The sequence below is a fragment of the Cetorhinus maximus genome, chromosome 23 (assembly GCF_964194155.1).
Source record: "Cetorhinus maximus chromosome 23, sCetMax3.hap1.1, whole genome shotgun sequence".
In the NCBI taxonomy this organism is placed as follows: domain Eukaryota; kingdom Metazoa; phylum Chordata; class Chondrichthyes; order Lamniformes; family Cetorhinidae; genus Cetorhinus; species Cetorhinus maximus.
This window is the reverse complement of record NC_135901.1, coordinates 50,770,268-50,793,793: the sequence shown is the minus strand read 5'-3', so window position 1 is coordinate 50,793,793 and position 23,526 is coordinate 50,770,268. Positions and strand designations below refer to the sequence as shown.

Here is a 23,526-nt window from a genome sequence, read left to right as displayed (position 1 = left end):
TACAGAAGGTGTTCTACCCAGAACGCCAAGGCCTTGCGCATGCGCACAGCGAAGCGTAATTGGCACCCGCGCATTGCAGTCTCCTATCTGAGCATGCGCAGTGCTGTCCCGTGACCGGAGCCAGCGACGTGATGAGAAAATGCCGACTGCAGCAGAATAACAGAGTTAGTAGGTGGGCGGGAGGAATGGAGCCAGTGGAGTGGGCAGGGAGGTTTCATAAACACTTGGTACAGGCCGCAGAGCCTTAATATAAAACTACCGGTCCCGCATTTGCGGTGAACAGACCGGAAATGTCTGGGTCTCTCCCTCTGCTCGGCCCGGGGGCAGCGGCTGTGCAGCAGGACGCATGCGCGGTCATCCTCGTCCAGGTAGCAGGAGGAGAGAATATTGTGAATCCTGGACTGACAGGGATGGATTTTGGAAACTCCTGTTACAGTTAGAAGGGGAGGATTTACACAAAGCAAACGCAAACAAAGAGAAATATTTGTCTCTTCGCAATTTCTATCCTAGACTGACAGTGACAGAGTTTTTTAATAATCTCCTTTTTACAGGATGTTCAATGGGAAGGATTTGTAGACGGGAAACTCAAACCAAACATCACATCAAGAGCTGACAGAGTCACTTGATTCATCAGGACCTGAATATTATCGGCCTCTGAGTGTAAGCACTGAGTTCCGGATCACTCAATCACTCACTGTGTAAAGTTTTTTCCTCACATCCCCCTTATAGATCTTGCCTCAAATCTTAAGTCTGTATCCGTAAACCTTTTATGATCAACTAATGTGAACATCTTCATGTTTCTTATCTCAACCTATCATAAACTTATACATCTCCATCAAATCTCCCCTCAATCCACTTTACTCCAAGGAGAACAACCCCAGTTTCTCCAAACTAACCTTACAACTAAAATCCCTCATCCCTGACCCTGGTAAATCTCCTCTGCACTTTCTCAAGGACCCTCACGTCTTTCACAATGTGTGGTGATCACTGGTTTGCACAGACCCGGATGTTCTGTGTTCGTGTCTATGACATCATCACACATCGACAATTACACTGTGACATCATCACACACCGACAATTACACTGTGACATCACCCCGCTCCCCGGGTATTTCCTCAACTGGGAGATTTTTCTCTGACTCCAGTGCTTCTGATATCTTTCCAGCTGCGGGATCCAGCAGGAGATTTTAAATTTAAAAACTAATTATTTCAGAGTTGAGTATTTTTGACTATTCATCAACAGTTTAGGGCTTTTAGTGCTGTTCTCTGTTATCTATGAGAGATTTCACGGCTCTGGGGCTGGCGTGACTCCTTTACTGTGGATCTGAATCCATGTCCATCTATTGCTCTGTTTCATCCTCTGCTCTCCCTGATCACCTCTCTGCCATTGTCTAACTTTCTCTGTCCCTAATAATGGATGTATTTTAACTATGTTTAGGATTTTAATGTTCCTTCTGCCAAATGTGTCTAAATGAGGTTTCCACTGCTGCCCATCCCCTGACCATGTGCTGCTGGCTCCCCAGCTTTATCTTCCCACAGTATCTTTCAGGAGTTGTTTATCCTGCGCTATAGTCCATCTCTCTTCCACTTTAGTGCCTATGTTGACCATCAGATTCTGCCCACCCTAAAATGGTAATGAATTAATTCTATTGTGTAATGGAACGTACCAAGGTGTTTCACAGGAGTGTTAGAAAGAAACATTTGACACTGAGCCACCTGAAGAGATATCAGGGCAGATGCACAAAAATTCACTGAAAGAGGTAGGTTTTATGGATTATCTTAAAGGAGGAAAGTGAGGTAGAGAGGTTTAAGGGGGAAATTCCAGAGCTTGTGGCCTTGGCAACTGCTGGGGGAGACACAAAAGGTGGAGCAGTTAAAATCAGGAACACTGAGCAGGTCGGAATTAGAGAAGTGTAGATATCTCGGAGGGCTGTGAGGCTGGAGGAGATTACAGAGGTAGGGAGGGAGACACCATGGAGGGATTTGAAAACGAGGATGTGAAATTTCAAATTGAGGTCCTCCTTAACCCAGAGGCTTTGTAAGTCGGTTAATACAGGTGTGATGGGTGAACAAGGCTTGATGCGAGTAAGCAGAGTTTTGTATTACAGGGAGGCTGAATGTGGGAAGCCGGCCGGGTGTGTGTTCGGAGAGTTAAGTCTAGACGGAACAAAGGAATGGATGACAGGTTGAGCAATTACATACAGGGATATATGGAGGGTGTGGAAAAGGACTTTGATCAGATTGAATGTTGGAGCAGGCTCAACGGTCTGAATGGCCTATTCCTGCTCCTATGTCCCTATAAATGTCTGATTCAGCCTCAGGCAGTTGTCAGGGCGAGGGATGGAGCCAGTGGTCAGGGAGTGGAGTTTGTAGTGGGGATTGAAGACAATGGCTTCAGTCTTCCCAATATTGAAATGGAGGAAATTTCTGTTCATCCAGACGAGTCAGGATAGTGTGTGACTTTGAGGGGATCTTGGAGGTGATGGTGTTCACAAATAACCTGCTACCCTGGTCCTTTCGGTGGTGGAGGTTGAGGTTTCTGGAGACTTTGTCAAAGTTCTTGTTGTGTTGTAGGTATTCCTTCACCCGCTACCTCTCCCACCTCTCTCTCCCTCTCCTCCCTTGTGGGCCAGAGTCTTGTGTAGGCCCAGACTGGGTGGCAGGTTCCCTTCCCTGAAGGACATTAGTGAACCAGTTGGGTTTTTATGACAATCCAGCAGTTTTCATGGTCATTTTTTCCTAGTGCCGGCCCCACAAATTCCCAGATTCATTCAGCTCAATTTCACAACCTGCCTTTGTGTTTTTGTAGGTTCTCTCTCATTCCCTTTTTTCTGTTTTAAATCAGTTTCACAGGTTTTTGGAAGAGGAGGATTTGCAGTCGGGAAACTGAAACTTAACATCACATCAGCATCTGACGGTGTCGCCCAATTTACCGTAACATGAATATCATCGGATTTTGAACATGGAAGGAAAAGGCACCGCTCAGAGTGGGGAGAAACTGTGGAAATGTGGGGATTGTGGAATGGGATTCAGATTCTCATCTGAGCTGGAAACTCATCGCCGCAGTCACACTGGGGAGAGGCCATTCATCTGCTCCCAGTGTGGGAAAGGATTCAGTCAGTCATCCAGCCTGAAGACACACCAGCGAGTTCACACTGATAAGAGGCCTTTTAAATGCTCAGACTGTGGGAAGTGCTGTGAAAGTTCTGAGGAACTAATGTGCCATCAACGTGTTCACACTGATGAGAGATCGTTCAGGTGCTCTCACTGTGAGACTGGGTTCAGACGTTCATCTCATCTCACTGTACACCAGCGAATTCACACTGGAGAGAGGCCGTTCACCTGCTCCCAGTGTGGGAAAGGCTTCATTACCTCATCCAATCTACTGATACACCAGCGAGTGCACACTGGAGAGAGCCCTTTCCAATGCCCAGAGTGTGGAAAATGCTATAAATGTTCCGGGGAACTGATGTCCCATCAGCATGTTCACACTGATGAGAGACCGTTCAGGTGCTCTCACTGTGGGGCTGGGTTCAGGCGAGCATCTCAACTCACTGAACACCAGCGGTTTCACACTGGGGAGAGACCATTCACCTGCTCTGAGTGTGGGAAGGGATTCACCACCTCATTCAACCTGCTGAGACATCAGCGAGTTCACACTGACAAGCGACCCTTTAAATGCCCAGACTGCGGGAAATGCTATAAAAGTTCCGGGGAACTGATGTCCCATCAACGTGTTCACACTGACGAGAGTCCGTTCAGGTGCTCTCACTGCGGGACTGGGTTCAGGCGATCATCTCAACTCACTGTACACCAGCGAATTCACACTGGGGAGAGACCATTCACCTGCTCTGAGTGTGGGAAGGGATTCACTCAGTCATCCCATCTGCTGAGACACCAGCGAGTTCACACTGGGGAGAGGCTGTTCACCTGTTCCAGGTGTGGGAAGGGATTCACTCGCTTATACCATTTACAGAGACACCAGCAAGTTCACAAGTAACTACACTGATTGGATGTTGTTGTGAAATCACATCCAGGACTGAACCATGTTCATTGGAGTCTCTTTCTGCTGATGTTAATAAACTCCAGGTCAGATATCGGGAGCAATATCCTGGATAAAAGTCAAATAAATCAGCTTTGTGTTAAACTCACCGTGTATCAAGTGTTTTTAATCTCTCAAACACAAGTTAGTTCCTTTTGAAGGGCTCTTCCTCACCCCTGTCTCCTCCATCCTCACCTCCAACAACAAGTGGGAGGAGCTCCTGGGGCAGAAAATTACGCTGGGTGGGCGAGCGTCCCGACGTCATCGCGCAGTCCCGCAATATTTCACCAACAATTAAGAAGCCTGTAAGGCCACTAAGAAGTTAATTAAATTCAAATTTACGCTGCCCATCGAACCTAATGGTTGGCGGGCGGGCGAAAAGGCCAAGCGGCCTTTACCTTTTTCAGGAAACCTCATCCACGGGCGAGACGAGGTCACCTGAAGCAAATCAAATTTTACACTTGAATTAAAAACATGAAACAAAAACAGAAAATGCTGGAAAAACTTAGCAGGTCTGACAGCGTCTCTGGAGAGACAAACAGAGTTTTGTTTTTTTGCAAAAGTATTTTGCAGTCTTTTGCTTTTATCTTATTTAATTCACTGCCACTTCTCTTCCAGGAATGCCGACCTTGAAGAAGTACGGCCCTGCAGTATTTTGCTTTTATTTTATTAATTAAAAACATGTCCCTGATCATGTGACAGAGTTACATGAGGGGACATGTTTCATAACCTGTATAAAATTTTTAATTTCTTTTTCAAGTCAATCCATCTCCCTGAGACAGCTCTCTGCCTCAGGGAGATTATGTAGCTCGCTCTCGCGTGCATGCACAAAGGTCACACTCGCCCAGCTCGCACTCCACCCCCCGCCTGCACAGGCAGCGCTGAGCACTGCTGCTCATGTTTCACGCAGCGCAGGCCTTAATTGGCCCCCAGTATGAAATTGCCTTCCGGGCCCGATTGCAGGCAGCGGTCAGCTTCCCAACTGCCCCACTCGCCCCACCGAGCCCGCACGCCAAGGGCAAAATTCTGCCCATGGAGCTTCTTTGTCACTAAGATTGAGAAAATCCGATCAGCTGCCTCTGCTGCTTCCCTCCCTTCCACTAGCCCACCGGGACAAACTGTCTGAACCCTGAACCCACATTTTCTCCAGTTTATCTCCCATCTCCCCTCATGCCCTCTCAGTGCTCATCTTGTCCATGAGACTCACTTTCTGCTGTACTGACCCCACTCTCACTGATCTACTGATCACCCAACTTCTCCATGTTAGCTGATATTATTCACAGATTTGTCTCTCTCTTCTGGTACTGTCCCTCTCACCTTTTAATCCACCATCCTGACCCATCCTAAAAGCAGGATCTATCTTTGCCCCCTCCTATTTCCCATCTCCATGCTACCACTAGGTGACGTCATCCAAAAGAACCGTGTTACTTTACACATGTACACTGACAACCCCCAGCTCTACCTCACCACCATCCCTCTCCATTCCTCCACTGTTACTAAATTATCAAACTGCTTATCCCACATCCAGTACTGGATGAGCAGAAATTTCCTCCAATTAAAAATTGAAGACAAAAGCCATTGTCTTCAATCACCACTACAAATTCCATCCCATAACTACTGAGACCATCCTGATGAGTTATCATAAGGGTACGTTGTCCTATGTTTATCAACCCAGGAATCTTTCTTCCTATACAAGGAAGAGAGAGAGAGAGAACTATTTCTGTAATGTTCATTAAATTTCTGAAGATTTTATAAAGTTAATTAGACAGTTATTTCTCACAGATCTCTCCACCTTGAGAAGGGAATATCTTTACTGACTTCTCACAACTGATTTATGACTAACCTCACTATTTCTAAGCTACGAGCTTGTTTTCCTAATTTCTTGATAACAAACTGTAGATAACATACTAAAGCTACTAGAATGATCAGAATCAGCAACACAAACACTTGAGCTGCCACCAAGAATAAATGTCAAAACTTTTCCGCTAAAATGTGATAACTATCGACTTAGATTCATCCTCCCCATCTGCTGATCATCCCACACAATTCTAAATTATTGACATGTTGTAATTACATCTGGTTCAAACAAAAGTTTATGCACAGACTTTAAAGATTCTTCAGCTCTCTGTTAACCTACATCCTCTTCGTGGATATTTTCTAAATCTAGATTCTATTTCCTTCTTCAAATTAATTATACTCACTTTGATATGTTCAAGGTGTTTAATTCTTTCCTGAATGTTTGAGAGACAATTTTTATCTGGAATAGGTCTTACTGTATTGATAATTTAAAACATTGTTTTATTCTACTGGCCACAATAATCACTCATGCCCTGTTTTTTCTTCTTCATTCATGGGATATGGGCTTCGCTGGCTGGGCCAGCATTTATTGCCCACCGCTAGTTCCACTTGAGAAGGTGGTGATGAGCTGCCTTCTTGAACCACTGCAGTCCATGTGGTGTAGCTACACTCACAATGCTGTTAGGAAGGGACTTCTAGGATTTTGAACCAACGACAGTGAAGGAATGGCAATATATTTCCATTTCAGGATGATGAGTGACTTGGAGGGGAATTTCCAGATGGTGGTGTTCCCATCTATCTGCTGCCCTTATCCTTCTAGATGGTAGCGATCATGGGTTTGGATGGTGCTGTCGAAGGAGCCTTGGTGAATTCCTGCAGTGGTCGTCATCAAAGCCCAACTACTCTCATCCATTTTCCACCACTTGACCCGTAGCCCTGTAAGCTGTGGTGTTTCAAGTGTTCATCTAAATACTTCTTAACTGTTGTGAGGGTTCCTGCCTCTACCACTCCCTCAGGCACTGAGTTCCACATTTCACCTGGGCCTGGGGATTTGTCCACTTTTAAGGCCGCCATTAGAGACTGAATCTCAGTTAATCATTGTCTGAATCTGGGGATGGGAGGGGCAGATTCTGTTAGCAAATGGATTGAAAAATAAAAAAGACCAAGTTCCAGCTCATACCATTCGCACCTTATGATAACATAGTTATGGGTAATCTTGAGGATGGATAGAGTTGTATTAGAAGCATTTCAGGGAAGGTTCACTCAGTTGATTTCTGGGATGAAAGCGTTGTCTTTCTTTTAAAATTCATTCACGGGATGTAGGCTTCACCGGCAGGTTCCAGATAGACCCCACCCTCTGGGTGAAAAGAAAATCCTCAAATCCCCTCTAAACCTTCTGCCCCTTAACTTAAATCTATGCCCCCCTGAGTATTAACTCTCCACTAAAGAGAAAAATGTCTTCCTATCCGCCCTATCTATGCCCCTCATAATTTTGTACACCTCTATCAGGTACCCCCTCAGCCTTCTCTGCTCCAAGGAAAAGAACCCCAGCCTATCTAGTCTCTCTTCATAGCTGAAACTCTCCAGCCCAGGCAACATCCTGAGTGAATCTCCTCTGCACCCTCTCCATTGCAATCACATCCTTCCTATAGTGTGGCAAACAGAACTGCACAGAGTACTCCAAATGTGGGCTAACTAATGCTTTATACTGCTCCATCATAACATCCCTGCTCTTGCATTCAATGCCTCGACTAATATGTCGACAATGCTTGACACAAGGCTGATTGATTTAAGCTTTCTACAGGATATTAAACTCCAGCCCAGTGACAGGGATTATTAACATCAGCAGAAACAAACCCCAACTGTCGGAAAGAGCATGGTTCAGTCCTGGATGTGATTTGCAGCAATAATAACAGCGGAATCCAACCCCGGGAGTCACTTGTGAATACATTGGTCTGTCTGCAGGGTGGATTAATAACTGAATCCCTTCCCACACACGGAGCAGGTGAATGGCCTTTCTCCAGGGTGAACTCGCTGGTGTGTCAGCCGGAGGGGTTCCTTCCCACACACGGAGCAAGAGAAAGGCCTCTCTCCAGTGTGAACTTGCTAGTGTGTCAGCAAACCCATTTTGCTTTTATAGCTTTTCACACAGTCGGCACGTTTAAAAGGTTTCTTTTCAGAGTGAACACGTTGATGTGATGTGAACTGGGTTAGTTGAGTGAATTTCTTCCCACATTTGGAGCAGTTGAATGGTTTCTGCCCAGTGTGAACTTGCTGGTGTGTCAGCAGAATCTTTCTGCTTTTGAAGCACTTTTCACAGTCAGAACATTTAAAAGGTCTCTTGTCAGAGTGAACAAGTTGATGTGAAGTGAGGGTACTTATCTGAGTGAATCCCTTCCCACAGTCAGTGCAGGTTAATGGCCTCTTCCCAGTGTGAACTCGCTGGTGTATCAGCAGATTCCTTTTGCTTTTAAAGCTCTTCTCATAGTCGCAAAATTCAAAAGGTCTCATGTCTGAGCAAACAAGTTGATGTGAAGTGAGGTGGGTTCGGAGAGTGAATCCCTTCCCACACTCGGAGCAGATGAAAGGCCTCTCCCCAGTGTGAGTGCGCTGATGAGTTTCCAGCTCAGATGGGGATCTGAATCCTAACCCACAGTCCCCACATTTCCACGGTCTCTCCATGGTGTCAGTGTCCCCGTGTCTCTCCATATTGGACGATCAGTTGAATCCTTGTCCACACACAGAAGACTTGCACAGTTTCTCCCCGCTGTGAATGGTGAGATGTTTTTTTCAGGTAGTGTAACAGATTAAAGCTCTTTCCACAGTCAGTTCACTGGAACACTCTCACTCGGGCGTGTCTGTGTCTCGGTGCATTTCCAGTCACACTGACGTTTGAAATCTTTTCCCACAGACAGAAGAGACAAATATTTCTCCTTCCACAGTCAAAGATCAATGTTATTCAGGTCCAACGTCGGGAGTTATAGACCAGTCAGCCTGACGTCAGTCGTGCGGGAAATTCTAGAGTCCATTATAAAAGATTTAATAGCTTAGTACTTGGAAAAATAAAGTGGCAGAATGGGACAGAGTCAACGTGGATTTATGAAAGGGAAATCATGCTTGACAAATCTACTGGAATGTTTCGAGGATGAAACAAGTAGAGTTGATGAGGGGGAACCAGTGGATGTGGATTATTTGGACTTTCAGAAGGCTTTCGACAAAGTCCCACATAATAGATCAGCATGTAAAATTAGAGCACATAGGATTGGAGGTAGTGTATAGAGAGATATAGAAAACTGGTTGGCAGACAGGAAACAAAGAATAGGAATAAATGGGTCTTTTTCCAAATGGCAGGCAGGCAGTGACTAGTGGGGTAGCGCAGGGATAGGTTCTGGGACCCCAGTTTTTCACAATATATATCAATGATTTAGATGAGGGAATTAAATGTAATATCTCCAAATTTGCAGATGACACAAAGCTGGGTGGGAAGGTGAGAGGTGAGGAGGGAGCAGAGATGCTTCAGTGTGATTTAGACAAGCTGAGTGAGTAGGCAAATGCATGGCAGATGCAGTATAATTTGGATAAATATGAGGTTATCCACTTTGGTAGAAAAACAAGAAGGAATATTATTATCTGAATGGCTATAAATTGAGAGAGGGAAATGTGCAACGAGACCTGGGTGTCCTCGTACACCAGTTGCTGAAGGTAAGCATACAGGTGCAGCAGGCGGTAAAGGAGGCAAATGGTATGTTGGCCTTCATAGCGAAAGCATTCAAGCACAGGATTAGGGATGTCTTGCTGCAATTATACGGGGCCTTGGTGAGACCATACCTGGAATATTGTGTGCAGTTTTAGACTCCTTATCTGAGGTAGGATGTTCTTGCTATAGAGAGAGTGCAGCGAAGGTTTACCAGACTGATTCCTGGGATGGCAGGACTGACATTAGAGGAGAGATGGAGTTAGTTAGGATTAAATTCGCTGGAGTGCAGGAGAATGAGGTGGGATCTCATAGAAATCTATAAAATTCTCACAGGACAAGGCAGGGGAGATGCAGGAAGGATGTTCCCGATGGTGGGGGTGTCCAGAACCAGGGGTCACAGTCTGAGGATACGGGGGTAGACCATTTAGGACTGAGATGAGGAGAAATTTCTTCACCCAGAGAGTAGTGAGCCTGTGAAATTCGCTACCACAGGAAGTAGTTGAGGCCAAAACCTTGAATGTTTTCAAGAAGGAGTTAGATATAGCTCTTGGGGTGAAAGCGGGAGCAGGTTATTGAGTTGGATGATCAGCCATGATCATAATGAATGGTGGAGCAGGCTCGAAGGGCCGAATGGCCTGCTCCTGCTCCTATTTTCTATGTTTCCTGCTCAATCGAGTGACTCTGTCAGACCTTGATGTGATGTTTGGTTTGAGTTTCCTATCAGCAAATCATCTCCCTCTTGTACCCCGTAAAAGGAGTTTACAAAAAATATTCAATCTAAGTACAGGATAGAAATTCAAAGCAGAAAATTCGAGTTTCTTTGGTACATTCTTCACCCAAACATGTGGTCCAATCAAACTGAATGAAATTCAAATCAGCAACAAAGTCCCAGCAAAAGCAAAGGGAACCTTCCTAACTCAACCAGGATGTTGTTTCCAGTGTCTATGAGACACTCTGTACCCTGAGGTGCTCACCGGTTGTGGGAGGTATCAAGCGACCCGGTGGATACTGCATGTTCCCTCACCAGGCACACCCGGACACGGACAAGACCATGGAAGAGAGGTCGGCAGCCAATGTGACCAGACCCATCCTAGAAATCCCTGTGTTAAACAGGCCCATGAACAGTTACAGGAGAAGATTCTCTGATTTAACAAACCCACCCACCCCTTTACACTGGGCAGCCAGAGATTAGGATTGTGGGGCTGAAGTATCATCAGAGGTTGAGGATCAGCAACTCTCACCCTGAATATGTAAATGTCCCATGGACTCACTCACTGTTACATCCACAAGAAGGCCGCGCATGCGCCCTGCTTCCTGCTGAAACAGGATGGCGGCCGTTACCCTGGGTCTGGGTCTCGGGGAAAAAAATACATAAAAACTCAATAAAATTAGTGATCAAATTATAGAGAAACCTGAATGTAACAGAACATCCATTATCCACCGGAAAGATGGGGAGTGGGAATTGTCCATCTCAGTATCATCAATAGATACTTAATGAGGGGACATTATTCTCTGTGTCTTTCCCGGACCTGGAGATGGAAAAGGGGCAAATGAATGAACTTTAAACATCTCGTCCACTTGGCACAGAAACTGTCTGAAACTCAGAATAGAAACCACATGGAACAAAATACTGACAAATACTCAACTGTTGGCTACAAATAAATAAAAATATATATTGGGGGAGACGGTGCCACAGTGGGAATGTCACTGGACTAATAATCCAGAAAACCAGCTTAATGCTCTGGGGACAGGGGTTCAAATCCCACCACCGCAGCTGGTGGGATTAAAAATCAATTATTAAATCTGGAATTGAAAGCGAGTCTCAATAAGGGCGACGATTAAGCCATTGTCGATTGTCATAAAAACCCACCTGGTTCACTAATGTCCTTTCAGGAAGGAAATCTGCCGTCCTTACCTGGTCTTACATGTGACTCCAGAGCCACACCGAAATGTGGTTACTCTTGATAACCCTCTGAAATGTTGTGGCAAGCACTTGTTTCAAGGGCAACAAATGCTGGCCCACATTCCATGAAAGAAAGTTTTTAACATCACCGCCACTGAATGGCTACAATTTCGGAAGGAAGTGAAGACAGAGGGTCCAGAAAAGATGCAAGAAAACGGTTCCCCTTCCAAGGATAACAAACCAACTTCACTGAACCTAATTGAAGTTCCGATCTCTCGTGAATCTTTCCTCCAAAATCTCACATTCTTCCTAAAGCTCAGAATTGGACACAATACTACAGTTGGGTCCAAAGCGGTGTTTTTTATTCAGGTTTATTCTAACTTGGTTGATTTTGTACTTTATTCCCGTATTCATAAAGCCCAGGATTCCACTTGCTTTATTCACTGCTTTCTCAGCCTGCCCCTCCATCTTCAATGATTTGTGCACATAAAGCCCCAGATTAAACTGCTGCACCTTTTTACACTTGTATCCTTTATCTTATATTGCCTTTCCTTCCTACCGAAATGAATCACTTCACACCTCTCTGAATGAAATTTTATCTGCCACCTGTCTGCCCATTCCACCATCGTGTCTATGTCCTCTTGAGGTTAATCATCATCCTCCCCACTGTAAACACAACTTGAAAATTTGGTGTCGTTTGCAAATTTTGAAATGCAGCCCGGCACACACAAGTCTAAATCGATAATATATGTCAAGAAATCAGTGGTCTGACAACCGACATCTTGTGATCCCACTGTACACTGTTCCTCAATTTTAAAAAGCAACCGTTCACCATGCGTGTTGTTGCCTGTCACACAGCCAATGCTGCCTCTGCCCCATGGATTTTAACTCTGCTGACATGCCTGTTACTTGGCACTGTATCAAATGCCGTTTAGCAGTTCATGTGCACATCAACCGTGTTACCCTCATCAACATTCTCTGTTGCCTTATCAAAAACTCAAGAAATTTAGTTCAACACGATTGTCCTGAACAAATTGTACAAGTGACCTAATTTTGACCTGAATTGCCGCTTCTAAATGCTTTCCCACACAAGAGGTTAAACTGACTGGTCTGTCAATGCTGGGCTGACCCTTCCATTTAAGATTGCTTTGGATTTAATATTAGTGCCAGGAAGTGTGGGGAAATCATGAGGAGTTGTGAAATTGTAACATTTAAAGACACTGATAACTGATAAATAGCTCAATAAATAATCAGTTTTCAAGACATAAAATACAGATAAATTAATTTATGAATAACTGAATTGAATTATGAATAATGTCAGGTAGAGTGCTTGGAATGGAGAAACGAAAATTACTGCAATGCTTAAAATATGAAATGAAAAGATTAAAAACTGGAAACACTCAGCAGATCTGGAAGAATCTGTAGAGAGAGAAACAGAATTAACGATTCAGGTCTGTGAGCCATTGAAAGGTGGAAGAGGAACAGAAGGGAAGGTCTATGAAAGGCTGCAGGGCGAGAGAGATTAACTGACAAAAGGCTTCATAATGCAAGGTCAAAGGGAGTGGTAATGGGACTATTAAAAACACAAAAGCTGCTTCTAGATTAGGTGTGAATGGCACGATAACAACAATCTGAATGCAATGTGAAGAAAATGAGAGAAATAACAAAGGAAAACTAGGACTCAAAAGAAATAAGGAACAAATGAGGGCAGAGATAATTACTTTGTTAAACAGGGATCCAGGGACAAAAGTAGAAGGTGGGAATCACTTTGAATGGAGCAGCGGGATAGAGACAAGTCAGAGAATCATAGAATAGTTGCAGCAAAAGAAGGAGGCCATTCAGCCAGTCGTGTCTGTATTAGGCCCCTGAAGGGACAATTTACCTAATGCCGCGTCCCTGCCTTTGCCCCATAGCCCTGCAATTAAACAAGATTGAACAAGTCTTCAACAAAACTTGTATGAAACAAGATATTTCCGCGAAGGGACAGCAGAAAAAAAAAAGAAAAGCAACTTGTTTACAGAGTGTATCGGGGGTGGGGAGCAGCATAATATACCTGTGCAGGTCAGTGAGGATCCCCAAGGTCCATCAGCCGTCTGCATGCAGTGTTTAGTGGGCCCTGGGGGAGGGGAGGATGGAACCATTTGGGACACAGCACAGGCAGGAGGTCACCCCTCCCCCACTATCATGGTAACACGAAGGACTCACCTTAGACTGTCCCACACCTGGGCCGGGCGGGGTCAAGGTGCAGGAAGCTGCAAGCTGGTAGGTTGAGCTGTGAACTGGGCGGAGTTTGTCCCCTTCACTGTCAGGGCTGACGGCCTGAAGGTGCTGGGGATATGGTTCGCAGGGACCAGAGCATGCGTTAGAAACTGGAAGGAGCGAGTGTCTATGGTGAAAAGGAAACTGGGCATGTGGGAGCGACGCTCCCTCTCCATTGCGGGTAAGAACCTGGTCATCAGGTGTGAAGCACTCTCGCTGTTGCTGTACGTGGCGCAGGTCTGGCCCATTCCACACTCCTGCGTGGTGGCGATCACTCGAGCCATCTTCCGCTTTATCTGGAGGTCAAAAATGGATCGTGTCCGCAGGGACGCGATGTACAAGCCTCTAGATAAAGGGGGAAAAAACGTGCCCAACATCGCCCTCATACTGATAGCCTTTGTGTGTGGCTGCATCAAGCGGTGCGTAGACCCTCAGTACACAAACACCAAGTGTCACCACGTGCTGAGGTTCTACCTGTCCCCGGTGTTGCGAAGGATGGGTCTGGCCACGCTGCCGCGGAACGCTCCAAGTAGTTGGACCGTGCCGTACCACCTGTCCCTCGTGGAAAAATTTATGCAGAAAAACCCCTTTGACCACAAGTCCATCTGGCAGTGGTCAGCACGTAACGTCTTAGAGGCCCTGAGGGAAAAGGAGAGGGTGGATCCTGTGGGATGGTTCCCCGAGCAGACTGTCAAAGTCATCTGGCAGAATGCCTCATCGCCAGAACTTTCCAACAAGCACCAAGACGTGGCTTGGCTGGTGGTGAGAAAGGACCTCCCCGTCAGATCCTTCCTACACGCCAGGAGTCTCACCCCTTCGGCATGTTGCCCTCGAGGTGGCTGTGGTGGGGAAGAGACCGTTGTTCACCTCCTTGTGGATTGTGCCTTTGCAAAGAAGGTCTGGAGAGAGATGCAGTGGTTGCTGTCGAGGTTCATCCCGAGCAGTTCTGTGACACAGGACTCTGTGCTCTACGGGCTGTTCCCAGGGACACACACCGAGACAAACATCAACTGCAGCTGGAGGATCATCAATTCGGCGAAAGACGCTCTTTGGTCTGCCCGAAACTTGTTGGTCTTCCAGCGCAAAGAGTTGTCCCCGACCGAGTGTTGCAGACTGGCACATTCCAAAGTCCAGGACTACGTGCTGAGGGACGCACTAAAGCTTGGGGCAGCCGCCGCAAAGGCACAATGGGGAAGAGTCGCTGCCTAAGAACTTTCTGCCACAGCGCACCGAGGGACTGGGAACTGTTTAAATCCCCTCGGGCTGTACAGCTCAAAATGAATGTCTGCAAATGATTGTAATATTGTTTGTTCTGATGCACCTGGTGATACATGTTGTAAAAGTTGAACCTGACTGTACCTTTGTAATGGTGTTTTTGAAATGGTTTGGAATGTGGTTGAAGATATTTTATGAATAAAGTATATTGTTGCAAAAAAAAAAATCACGACTTTAATAAAGACTTCCTAGACAAACCTCTGGGTTCTGAGTGTTCACTCCGTTTTTCCGCAACAGATGGCGACGAGGATGGGATCCGACTGAAGTCCAGTGGCCTCTTAAGTTGGAGAGGTATTTGAAAACCTGGACCATCGGATCTTTGAAAAAGAATCCTCGCAGGGAAAGGGAGAGACTCTCCTAAATTGGTGAGAATACGAACTGCATCCTAGCAGAAAGGGGGAGTGCAGTTAAATAGCGTCCCAGCTACCTCTTAAGTTGGAGAGGTGGCCTCTTAAGTTGGAGAGGTGAAAGGGGGATGAACAAGCATCCTAGCTGAAAGGGGGAGTGCTTGAAAAGGGGTAGCTACCGACCGAAAAGATTTGAAAGACCCAAGGATTTGGAGGTATTGTTGAGGAATTCTTAAACACCGGTGGGCGCATGGGTAGGCAAAACGCAAGGCGCTGTTTAATTGTGTTTCCATTCCAGATAAAATGGGAAATCGTGGCAGCAGAGAGGCATCTGCCGCATCTCCGGCTCCACGGGAATTCAAAAACAGACCAAAGCCAGAACCCAAATCAGGAACTTTGAAGATGGGCAAGAGAACGGAAGAACACATGAAAATGGTAACCAGGGCTCGGCAGAAGGTAGGAGATCCGCTGGTCCCTCCGGGGTCGCCAGCCGACGTTGTTATAATAGAAACGGGAGTGGACAGGTACGCGGTGCCTTTTAGTAGTGACTTATATGGCTGGACACAAGGGGAATGGCCGTATGGCGGCAGTTTTAAAATACCCCTCATCCAGACCTGGTGGGATGGAGTTGCGAATGGGGCCGGAGATCCTACCTGGGATTTTAATTATATGCTGGGTTGTTTTGAAAAATGGATGGAGGTAGCCCCCCAAACAGAACAGTAAAGAGGAGGGTTTGGCTTCTGATAATGAGACCCCGACCAACCGAGGGGTCTCTGATACCACCCTGATACCACCCTAAAGGAGAAAACTCCCGCTCCAGAGCCTGAAAACCCCTCTGCCCCTCCTCCTTATCCCACTGACTGCGGACTACTGGGGCCTTATCCCCAGTTCCCTAGACTCATGTCGCCCGTTTCTGACAGCCCTTGTCAGCCTCCTCTACCTGATACCCTGACAGGAGAACTAATAGAGATGGTAGCGGCTTGGGGACAGTGTAATAAAGTAGCGAGACCGGGTGCGGAAGCTGGAGCAGAGGCAGAAGCGGGACTGGGACCATCAAATCCAGTCCCAACTGACGACAAGTGTAAACACCCTTCCCGATTCAGGGGGTCGGAATCTGATAGTGAAAGTAAGAAAGTGACTCAGCTAAATGGAGCCATCACACGAAGCCTCTCTAGACAGATAGCAGCTGACTCTGCCTCTCATGCATTTCAGGCCCCTAAAATAATGATTGGAGACATGGCCGGACTTAAACCTTGGACCCCAGCTGAGGCTCGCGCCATGGTAGCCGAGGCACCCAACCCCATTAAGCGTCCCGCAGCCTTCCTCAATTGGTTGGAGCAAACGTGTGCAATTTATCAACCCCTTCCAGGCGACTTACAAGCCTTATTAAAATTTGCTTATGGCAGCTCCTGGGCCACATTCCGGTGCCACCTGAGGAAAATGGGGATTGGCGGTCCGATGATGATCAAGCTGACACGGGAAATGAAAGTTTAGAGCATTGGTTACGAGGGAGGGGACGTATTGCAATTATGGGGGCAGCACAGAGACATGGGGACCTGGGGGAAGTAACTCGGTGTTTGTAGAGGAAAGATGAGGGCGCCCCTGATTTTATTGCCAGATTCAGTAATACCTGGGAAGAGTGTGCAGGTGTTCCCTTGGAGGGCAACGGGCCCTTGGCTATTCAGACGCTGTTGAACTGTATGCTGCCCCAACAAGCCCAGGCCTTTAAGATGCGAAATCTAAATTGGCAAACTATGCGCTGGTCCGAAATTACCACTACCTTGGTCAACATGGACCGTGAGGGACTGTTTGCTAGCCCCCGGGAGGGCCCCAAACAACAAAAAACCCAATTCTATCGTCAAGAATAGGGCAGATGTAAGGGACAGGCTAGGGGTCTGAGACAGGACAAATCCCAAGACATTTGCTGTAAATGCGGGAAGAAAGGGCATTGGGCCAGGGACTGCCCATCTACTCCCCCCAAGGAGCCTGCTCTGCCACACAGGCAGCCGATAACCGCGGCTCCCTCCTTTACTTATAATAACCCTTTTCCACAAAATTAGCGGGGCCCAGGGGAGGTTATGGTACAGGGAGCGGTTATATCACTTTCCCAAGACTCGGAAACACAACCTATGGTAACCCTTAGAATAGGAGATACACATTTACGAGCCTTGGTGGACACTGGCGCTACCCTGTCCTCTGTACCCCCCTCCCTGGGATTGCCCCTTAGTCAGAACAGGGTAGTGACTGTGGGAGTGTCTGGGGTTCCTTTATCATAGACCCTATCGAAACGGGTTGTTTTATCATTAAAAGACAACCGTGTAGAAGAGACATTGATAGTATCAGCAACCACTCCCTTACCCCTGCTAGGACGCCAGACCCTGTGCAAATTAGGAGCCACTATCTACTGTACCCCTCAGGGCATGTATACGGAGGTACCCTCGCCCCAGACCCATCAGCTAATGTCCCTACTGCTTACCCCCGAAGCTGAGCCCGAACCGACCTTATACTGCTGGCAACTTGAGGGTAACCCTTATGCGGCGAAGATGTGCCGCTTGTGGCAGGAAATTGATAAGCTGCCGTTTTTAACTCCTGTTCGGACTCTGAAAAGCCTGTTACAGGTGGTGCAGTATTACTCTCGCTTACACTGTACTGTGTGGATTACAATGAAAGATCACCCTGAGTATCGCCAAAAGGCCAATGCTCTTGCAGGACAGTTAACCTCCGTCAGCCCCGATCGCTACATTTATTTCGGGGAAGCGGGCATAGGGGTCCCGGTGCACCTAACCACAGAGCAGCAGCCCCTGTTCCGTATGGACCTTAATTCAAGCCCCACTTGACACTCACTATTCGGCCCCCTTCCTGGCAAAGCACATAGATCCCATGATTAAACGGTTACAGTCGGCCTCTACCTCTGAATGCATTGGATCTTTTGAGTGGTTTGGACCTGCTGAGGGTAGAATATACCTCCCTGGTATTTCCTGTCAGTTAATCGACCCTCTTGCTGAATTTCAGCGGCAGCAGCCCCCTGAGCAGCCCAGCCTCATTGGCCCTCCAGCCTTGGACATAATCACTAGCGATTTGTGGGCCCTGCACAGGACTCATGTAGGCCGAGTGCTCACTGCCCCGGACCACCGTGTCATACTACGAAAGGATGTTGTGCTGCCCTGCGTTCGACAGTACCGACTGACCCCTGAAGCTGAGGCAGACATCGCATCAGTCATAGACTCCCTGCTCCAACAAGGGGTTCTCAAGCCTACTGTCAGCATCTGGAACACACCAACACTGCCTATACCTAAAGTTGGACGGCCAGATGAATGGCATTTTGTGCAGGACTTGCGAGCTGTAAATAACATGGTGATTCCCATAGCCCCGGTGGTGCCCGATGTAAATGTGATTCTATCCTCTATCCCATGTGAAGCTGCGCTTTACACTATAGTTGACTTGTGTTCTGCATTCTTTTCCATCCCTCTCCACCCTGATAGCCAGTATTTGTTTGCTTTTACATATAAAGGACGACAATATACCTGGACACGGCTTCCCCAAGCTTATACAGAGAGCCCCACTTTGTATGCAGCTGCTGTGAAATGTGATTTGGAAGAATGCTGTCTGAATGGAAACTCTACCCTGATACAATATGCAGATGACCTTTTAGTGGCCTCACCTACCCTGGTGGACTGTGTAGAGGACTCAGTGACTTTGCTCCAATTCTTAGCTACAAGAGGCCACAGGGTATCGAGGTCTAAACTACAGTTCTGCCAGTCACAAGTCCAGTACCTGGGATTCACCTTGAAGGCTGGAACTCGGCAAATAGGACCTGAGCGAGTGCAGGCTATCCTACGAAAACCCCCTCCGAAGACTAAAAAGGAAGTCCTTTCTTCTCTAGGCATGGTTGGCTATTGTCGACAATGGATACCCGATTATCGCCTGCATGATGCTGTCCTCTGTGCTGCTACTCTGAAAGAAGCACCCGCACTCGTTCAATGGTCTCCAGAACGGGAGTCAGCATTCCGAGCCCTCAAGACAGCTGTAACAACAGCCCGGGCTTTGGGGCTACCTAACTATGTGCGCCCTTTTCAGTTGCACGTCTGTGAGAAGGAAGGAATCTCCACGGGAGTGCTTACAAAGTACCATGGACGAGGAAGGAGGTCAGTTGCTTACTACTCTACGGCTCTCCCTGCTGTAGTACTGGGAATGCCTGCCTGTCTCCGTGCCATAGCAGCCACCACTGTCATGGTCGAAAAGTCTTTACCGTTGGTTCTCGACCACCCTTGTCAGGTGCGAATACCCCATGCTGTCATGTTACTTTTAAACTCCGCCGCTACACAACATTTTATTGCCTCACGACGTACAGGATACGGAGTAATTTTGCTATCACACCCCAATTACACCTACTGCCGATCACCTGCAATTAATCCTGCCACCTTTGTGCCGGAGCCCTCAACTGATGCAGAGCATGGCTGCCTCACAGTGGTCGAACAGTCCACTTCCCCCAGGGTGGATCTGCGGATAGACCCCCTGCTCGATCCGGATGTTATCTTTTACACTGACAGCTCTTCTCATCGACCAAGAGACTATTTACTCCTCACCGGTTATGCCATCGTGGACCCGCACTGCACTGTGGAAGCCTATGCATTGCCCCCTGGCACTTCAGCGCAGGCAGCGGAACTTTTTGCCCTCACCCGAGCCTGCATCCTGGCCGGTGATCAGGCAGCCAATATTTACACCGATTCCCGCTATGCCTTTGGTGTTGTGCATGATTTCGGACAGATATGGAAAAATCGGGGTTTTATTACATCAGCGGGAAAGTCCATCAAGCATTCCCAACTTGTATTAAACCTCCTCGAAGCAATTCAATTGCCCAAGCACCTGGCAATTATTAAATGTGAAGCACACACTAATTTAACTGATGATGTCTCCAAAGGAAATGCCCGCGCTGACCAGGCAGCCAAAGGAGTAGCTGCCGCACAAGTACCTCTCCTGCAAGCTCTCCGCGTCTCCAGCCACCCTCCCATCCCTGTTTTAGAGTCTTCTGAACTACAGATAGCGCAACAAAACTCTACTCAACAGGAAAAGCGGACATGGGAACGGGCACAATGCAGTACTAAGGAAGGATTTTGGTTTCATCCGGATGGACGGGTGGTCCGTCCCCGAAGTCTGTTTTTGCCCCTGTATTGCCTAGTGCATGCACAGGCACACATGGGCAAAGGAGGGATGCAACATGCGATTAACCAACAATGGTTTGCGCCAGGCATAACCCCAACCATACAAAAAATCACTCGCTCTTGTTCAATTTGCCAGCAGAATAACAAAGGGCCAGCAGCCAAGTATGATCACCTCCCGATGCTCAAGATACCCTTCGAAAATTTACAGATTGATTTTGTACATATGCCCCCGGCCTTGGGATATAAGTATATGCTAGTGATAGTAGACATGTTCACCCGATGGGTAGAAGCTTATCCCACACGAAAAGATGATGCTCGAACGGTAGTGAAAATATTGTGGAAAGAAATAATACCTAGATACGGAATACCTATGGGAATAAATAGTGACCGAGGGACTCACTTTACCGGAGAGATAGTAAAAGACTTAGCGCAGGTTATGGGATTTCAGTGGGAATTGCATATTCCCTACCAGCCAAAGTCCTCAGGGATGGTAGAAAGGGTAAATGGGGAATTTAAAAACGCCCTGTCTAAAGTTTGTCAGGATAATAAACTTTCGTGGCCAGAAGCACTCCCAGTAGTGCTTTATGCTATGCGAAATAGAAACAATAGAGCCACTGGAATAACGCCCCATGAAGCTCTTATGGGACATCCTATGACTACTGGAGCCCAGCCCCCTGTATGTGCCGAAAAATTAGCCTTAGTTTGGAACGATGAACAGACTTTGGCTTACGCCCAAGCACTATGCAAAACTGCAGCTGAATTGCATGAGAGAGTAAGGTGGGCTCAGGTGACCGCAGAAGATACTCCTATACACAACTTCCAGCCAGGTGATCAAGTGTATGTAAAAAATCTAAATAAAGACTCTCTTTCTCCTAGGTGGAAAGGACCCGACCTCGTGTTGCTAACAGCTCGGTCAGCTTTGAAGGGAAGGAAGACTGGATCCATGTCACCCGCTGTAAAAAACATTGTCTGGCGACAGTATAGCAACTGTTACTAAGTGATTTAACTTGCATTATGTATAGGATATTGTTATTTGTTATATTCCGCAGAGTATGCCCAAGGGACCCTCACCCAAACACCTTTTTGTTTCTATGCCGCACCTATGCTAGAGAAGTAGGTCAGGGTGCCTGTAGGATATGTGCCCAGACTCCCCAACATGGGAGAGAGATGGGTAATTGGTGTGCTGTTCCTCTAAATGACGCTGAGTATGCTGACGTTCGAACTTTGGATATTGTAACACCGCAGCACAATATGTTTCGGGGTTGGTTCCGTCGCTCTCCACCTGCCAATGGGTGGAACTACACAGAACATGGGATTAGAATTAGACCCCCGTTAGAGCCGGTAAACGCCACCTGCTGGTGTTCCAGCCTTACACTGAGCACTTATGATCTGGGATGAAGCTCCTGTCATACTACAGTATCATACATCTTTGACCTATCTGTCCGAAAGCCCGCCGGTGCTGAACATCCACCAGACCCTCTTAATGGTACATATTGGCTTTGTGGAGATAAAGCTTACCCCTGGTTGCCTGGGATGCCTCAGCTGTCCTTTTTCTCTAACATGTCTGTAGGAAATTCGGAAAAGAACAAAACCACTCCCACCTGGAGTGGCTGTTGCTACCTAGCATACTTAAATCCCTATCTTCGCCATATAGGTAAATCAGATATGCACCCACATTGGCGCCTACATCGCCGTGGCATCTCGGAATCTGAACGATTCTGGATGATTGCTTTGCCCCCTTATGGATCAGCTCGTAATTTACGTGAAATTATCAACCTGGCAGCTGCGCTTGAAAAAGTCGCTAATTCAACGGCTGATGCTCTGATTAAAACACAGAAGCAGATCTCAGCCAGCACCACTGAAATGATAGCATTACGCCTAACCGTATTACAAAACAGGATGGCCCTTGACTTTCTTCTAGCTGAAAAAGGTGGCACTTGTGCTATGATAGGCTCAGAGTGCTGCACTTCAGTCCCCGATGTCTCTGAAAATATCACTGACTTTGGAAAGCATGTCATGGACAAGGTACAAGAAATAAAGAAGGCTGGGGAAAGTTCGAGCGATTTTTATAAAAAAGATTCTCAGTGGTCTACAATACTAGGTTGGTTTTCTGGTTGAGGAAGTTGGTTGCTATACTTTTTAATTGGGATAGTCGTAGCATGTATCATAGGGTGCTGTGCGTGTGTTACTTTACGGATTTGCTGCTCCCAGATTATCAATAGTGTCTCCACTGGATTAGGGGGTGCCCCAATCATTCCCCAAATGATGCACACTGGCCCCAGCGAAGCCCACTGGTGGGGAGAGAAAGTTTACCCCGCCAGGGACCGGCCTTTTCCTCATGGTTATGAACCCCCGTATGATGATGAAGATATTATTCCTCACTGGTGTTAATCTAAAAGAAAAGATTAACAAGGAGGGACAGTGGAGGAATAAAATATGTGTGTAATTGGGGATGAAATAAAATACACATATAATTGTGAATGAAATAAAATACACGTATAATTGTGAATGAAATAAAATACACATACAATTGTGAATGAAATAAAATACACCTATATTTGTGAGAGAAATAAACTTAAAATACATGTATAATGTAATTTACTGTAGACTGTCCCCAAACAGTCACGCAGCCAGCACATAAATTAGCAAATCAAAGGGCCAGTGCTACCTTCCCAGACTAAGGGGCTCCGGATGTCAGATACGGTGGCAAAATCTAAGAGAAAAAAACTATTGTGAGTGTGCATTGCCCAGGATATGTAACCAATTATCACTGTCTATTTGCTAAACCATTGACATTGTCCTGTCTATTTGCTAAACCATTGACATTGTCCTGTCTATTTGCTAAACCATTGACATTGTCCTGTCCATTTGCTAAACCATTGACATTGTCCTGTCCATTTGCTAAACCATTGACATTGTCCTGTCTATTTGCTAAACCATTGACATTGTCCTGTCTAATCGTGAAACCATTAACACTGATTGCTATTTTTTGAAACCATTTGAAACTATTGTAATTGCCCAAGTTTCTGTCACGAATCTTTTGCT

The 23,526-nt window shown here is 46.6% G+C and overlaps 1 protein-coding gene and 1 long non-coding RNA gene across 2 annotated transcripts in view; one reads left to right on the top strand and one right to left on the bottom strand.

Annotated features, from left to right (window-relative positions):
- LOC144698290 (uncharacterized) overlaps positions 1-23,526 on the bottom strand; it is a 493,807-nt gene that overhangs the window by 113,438 nt on the left and 356,843 nt on the right. The window lies entirely within an intron of this gene.
- Positions 3,022-23,526, top strand: part of LOC144698548 (uncharacterized) — a 71,791-nt gene continuing 51,286 nt past the window's right edge. The window contains 2 exon segments of the mRNA XM_078570481.1: positions 3,022-3,399; positions 3,481-3,920. Of these exon segments, the coding sequence (XP_078426607.1) occupies positions 3,022-3,399; positions 3,481-3,920 (818 nt within the window).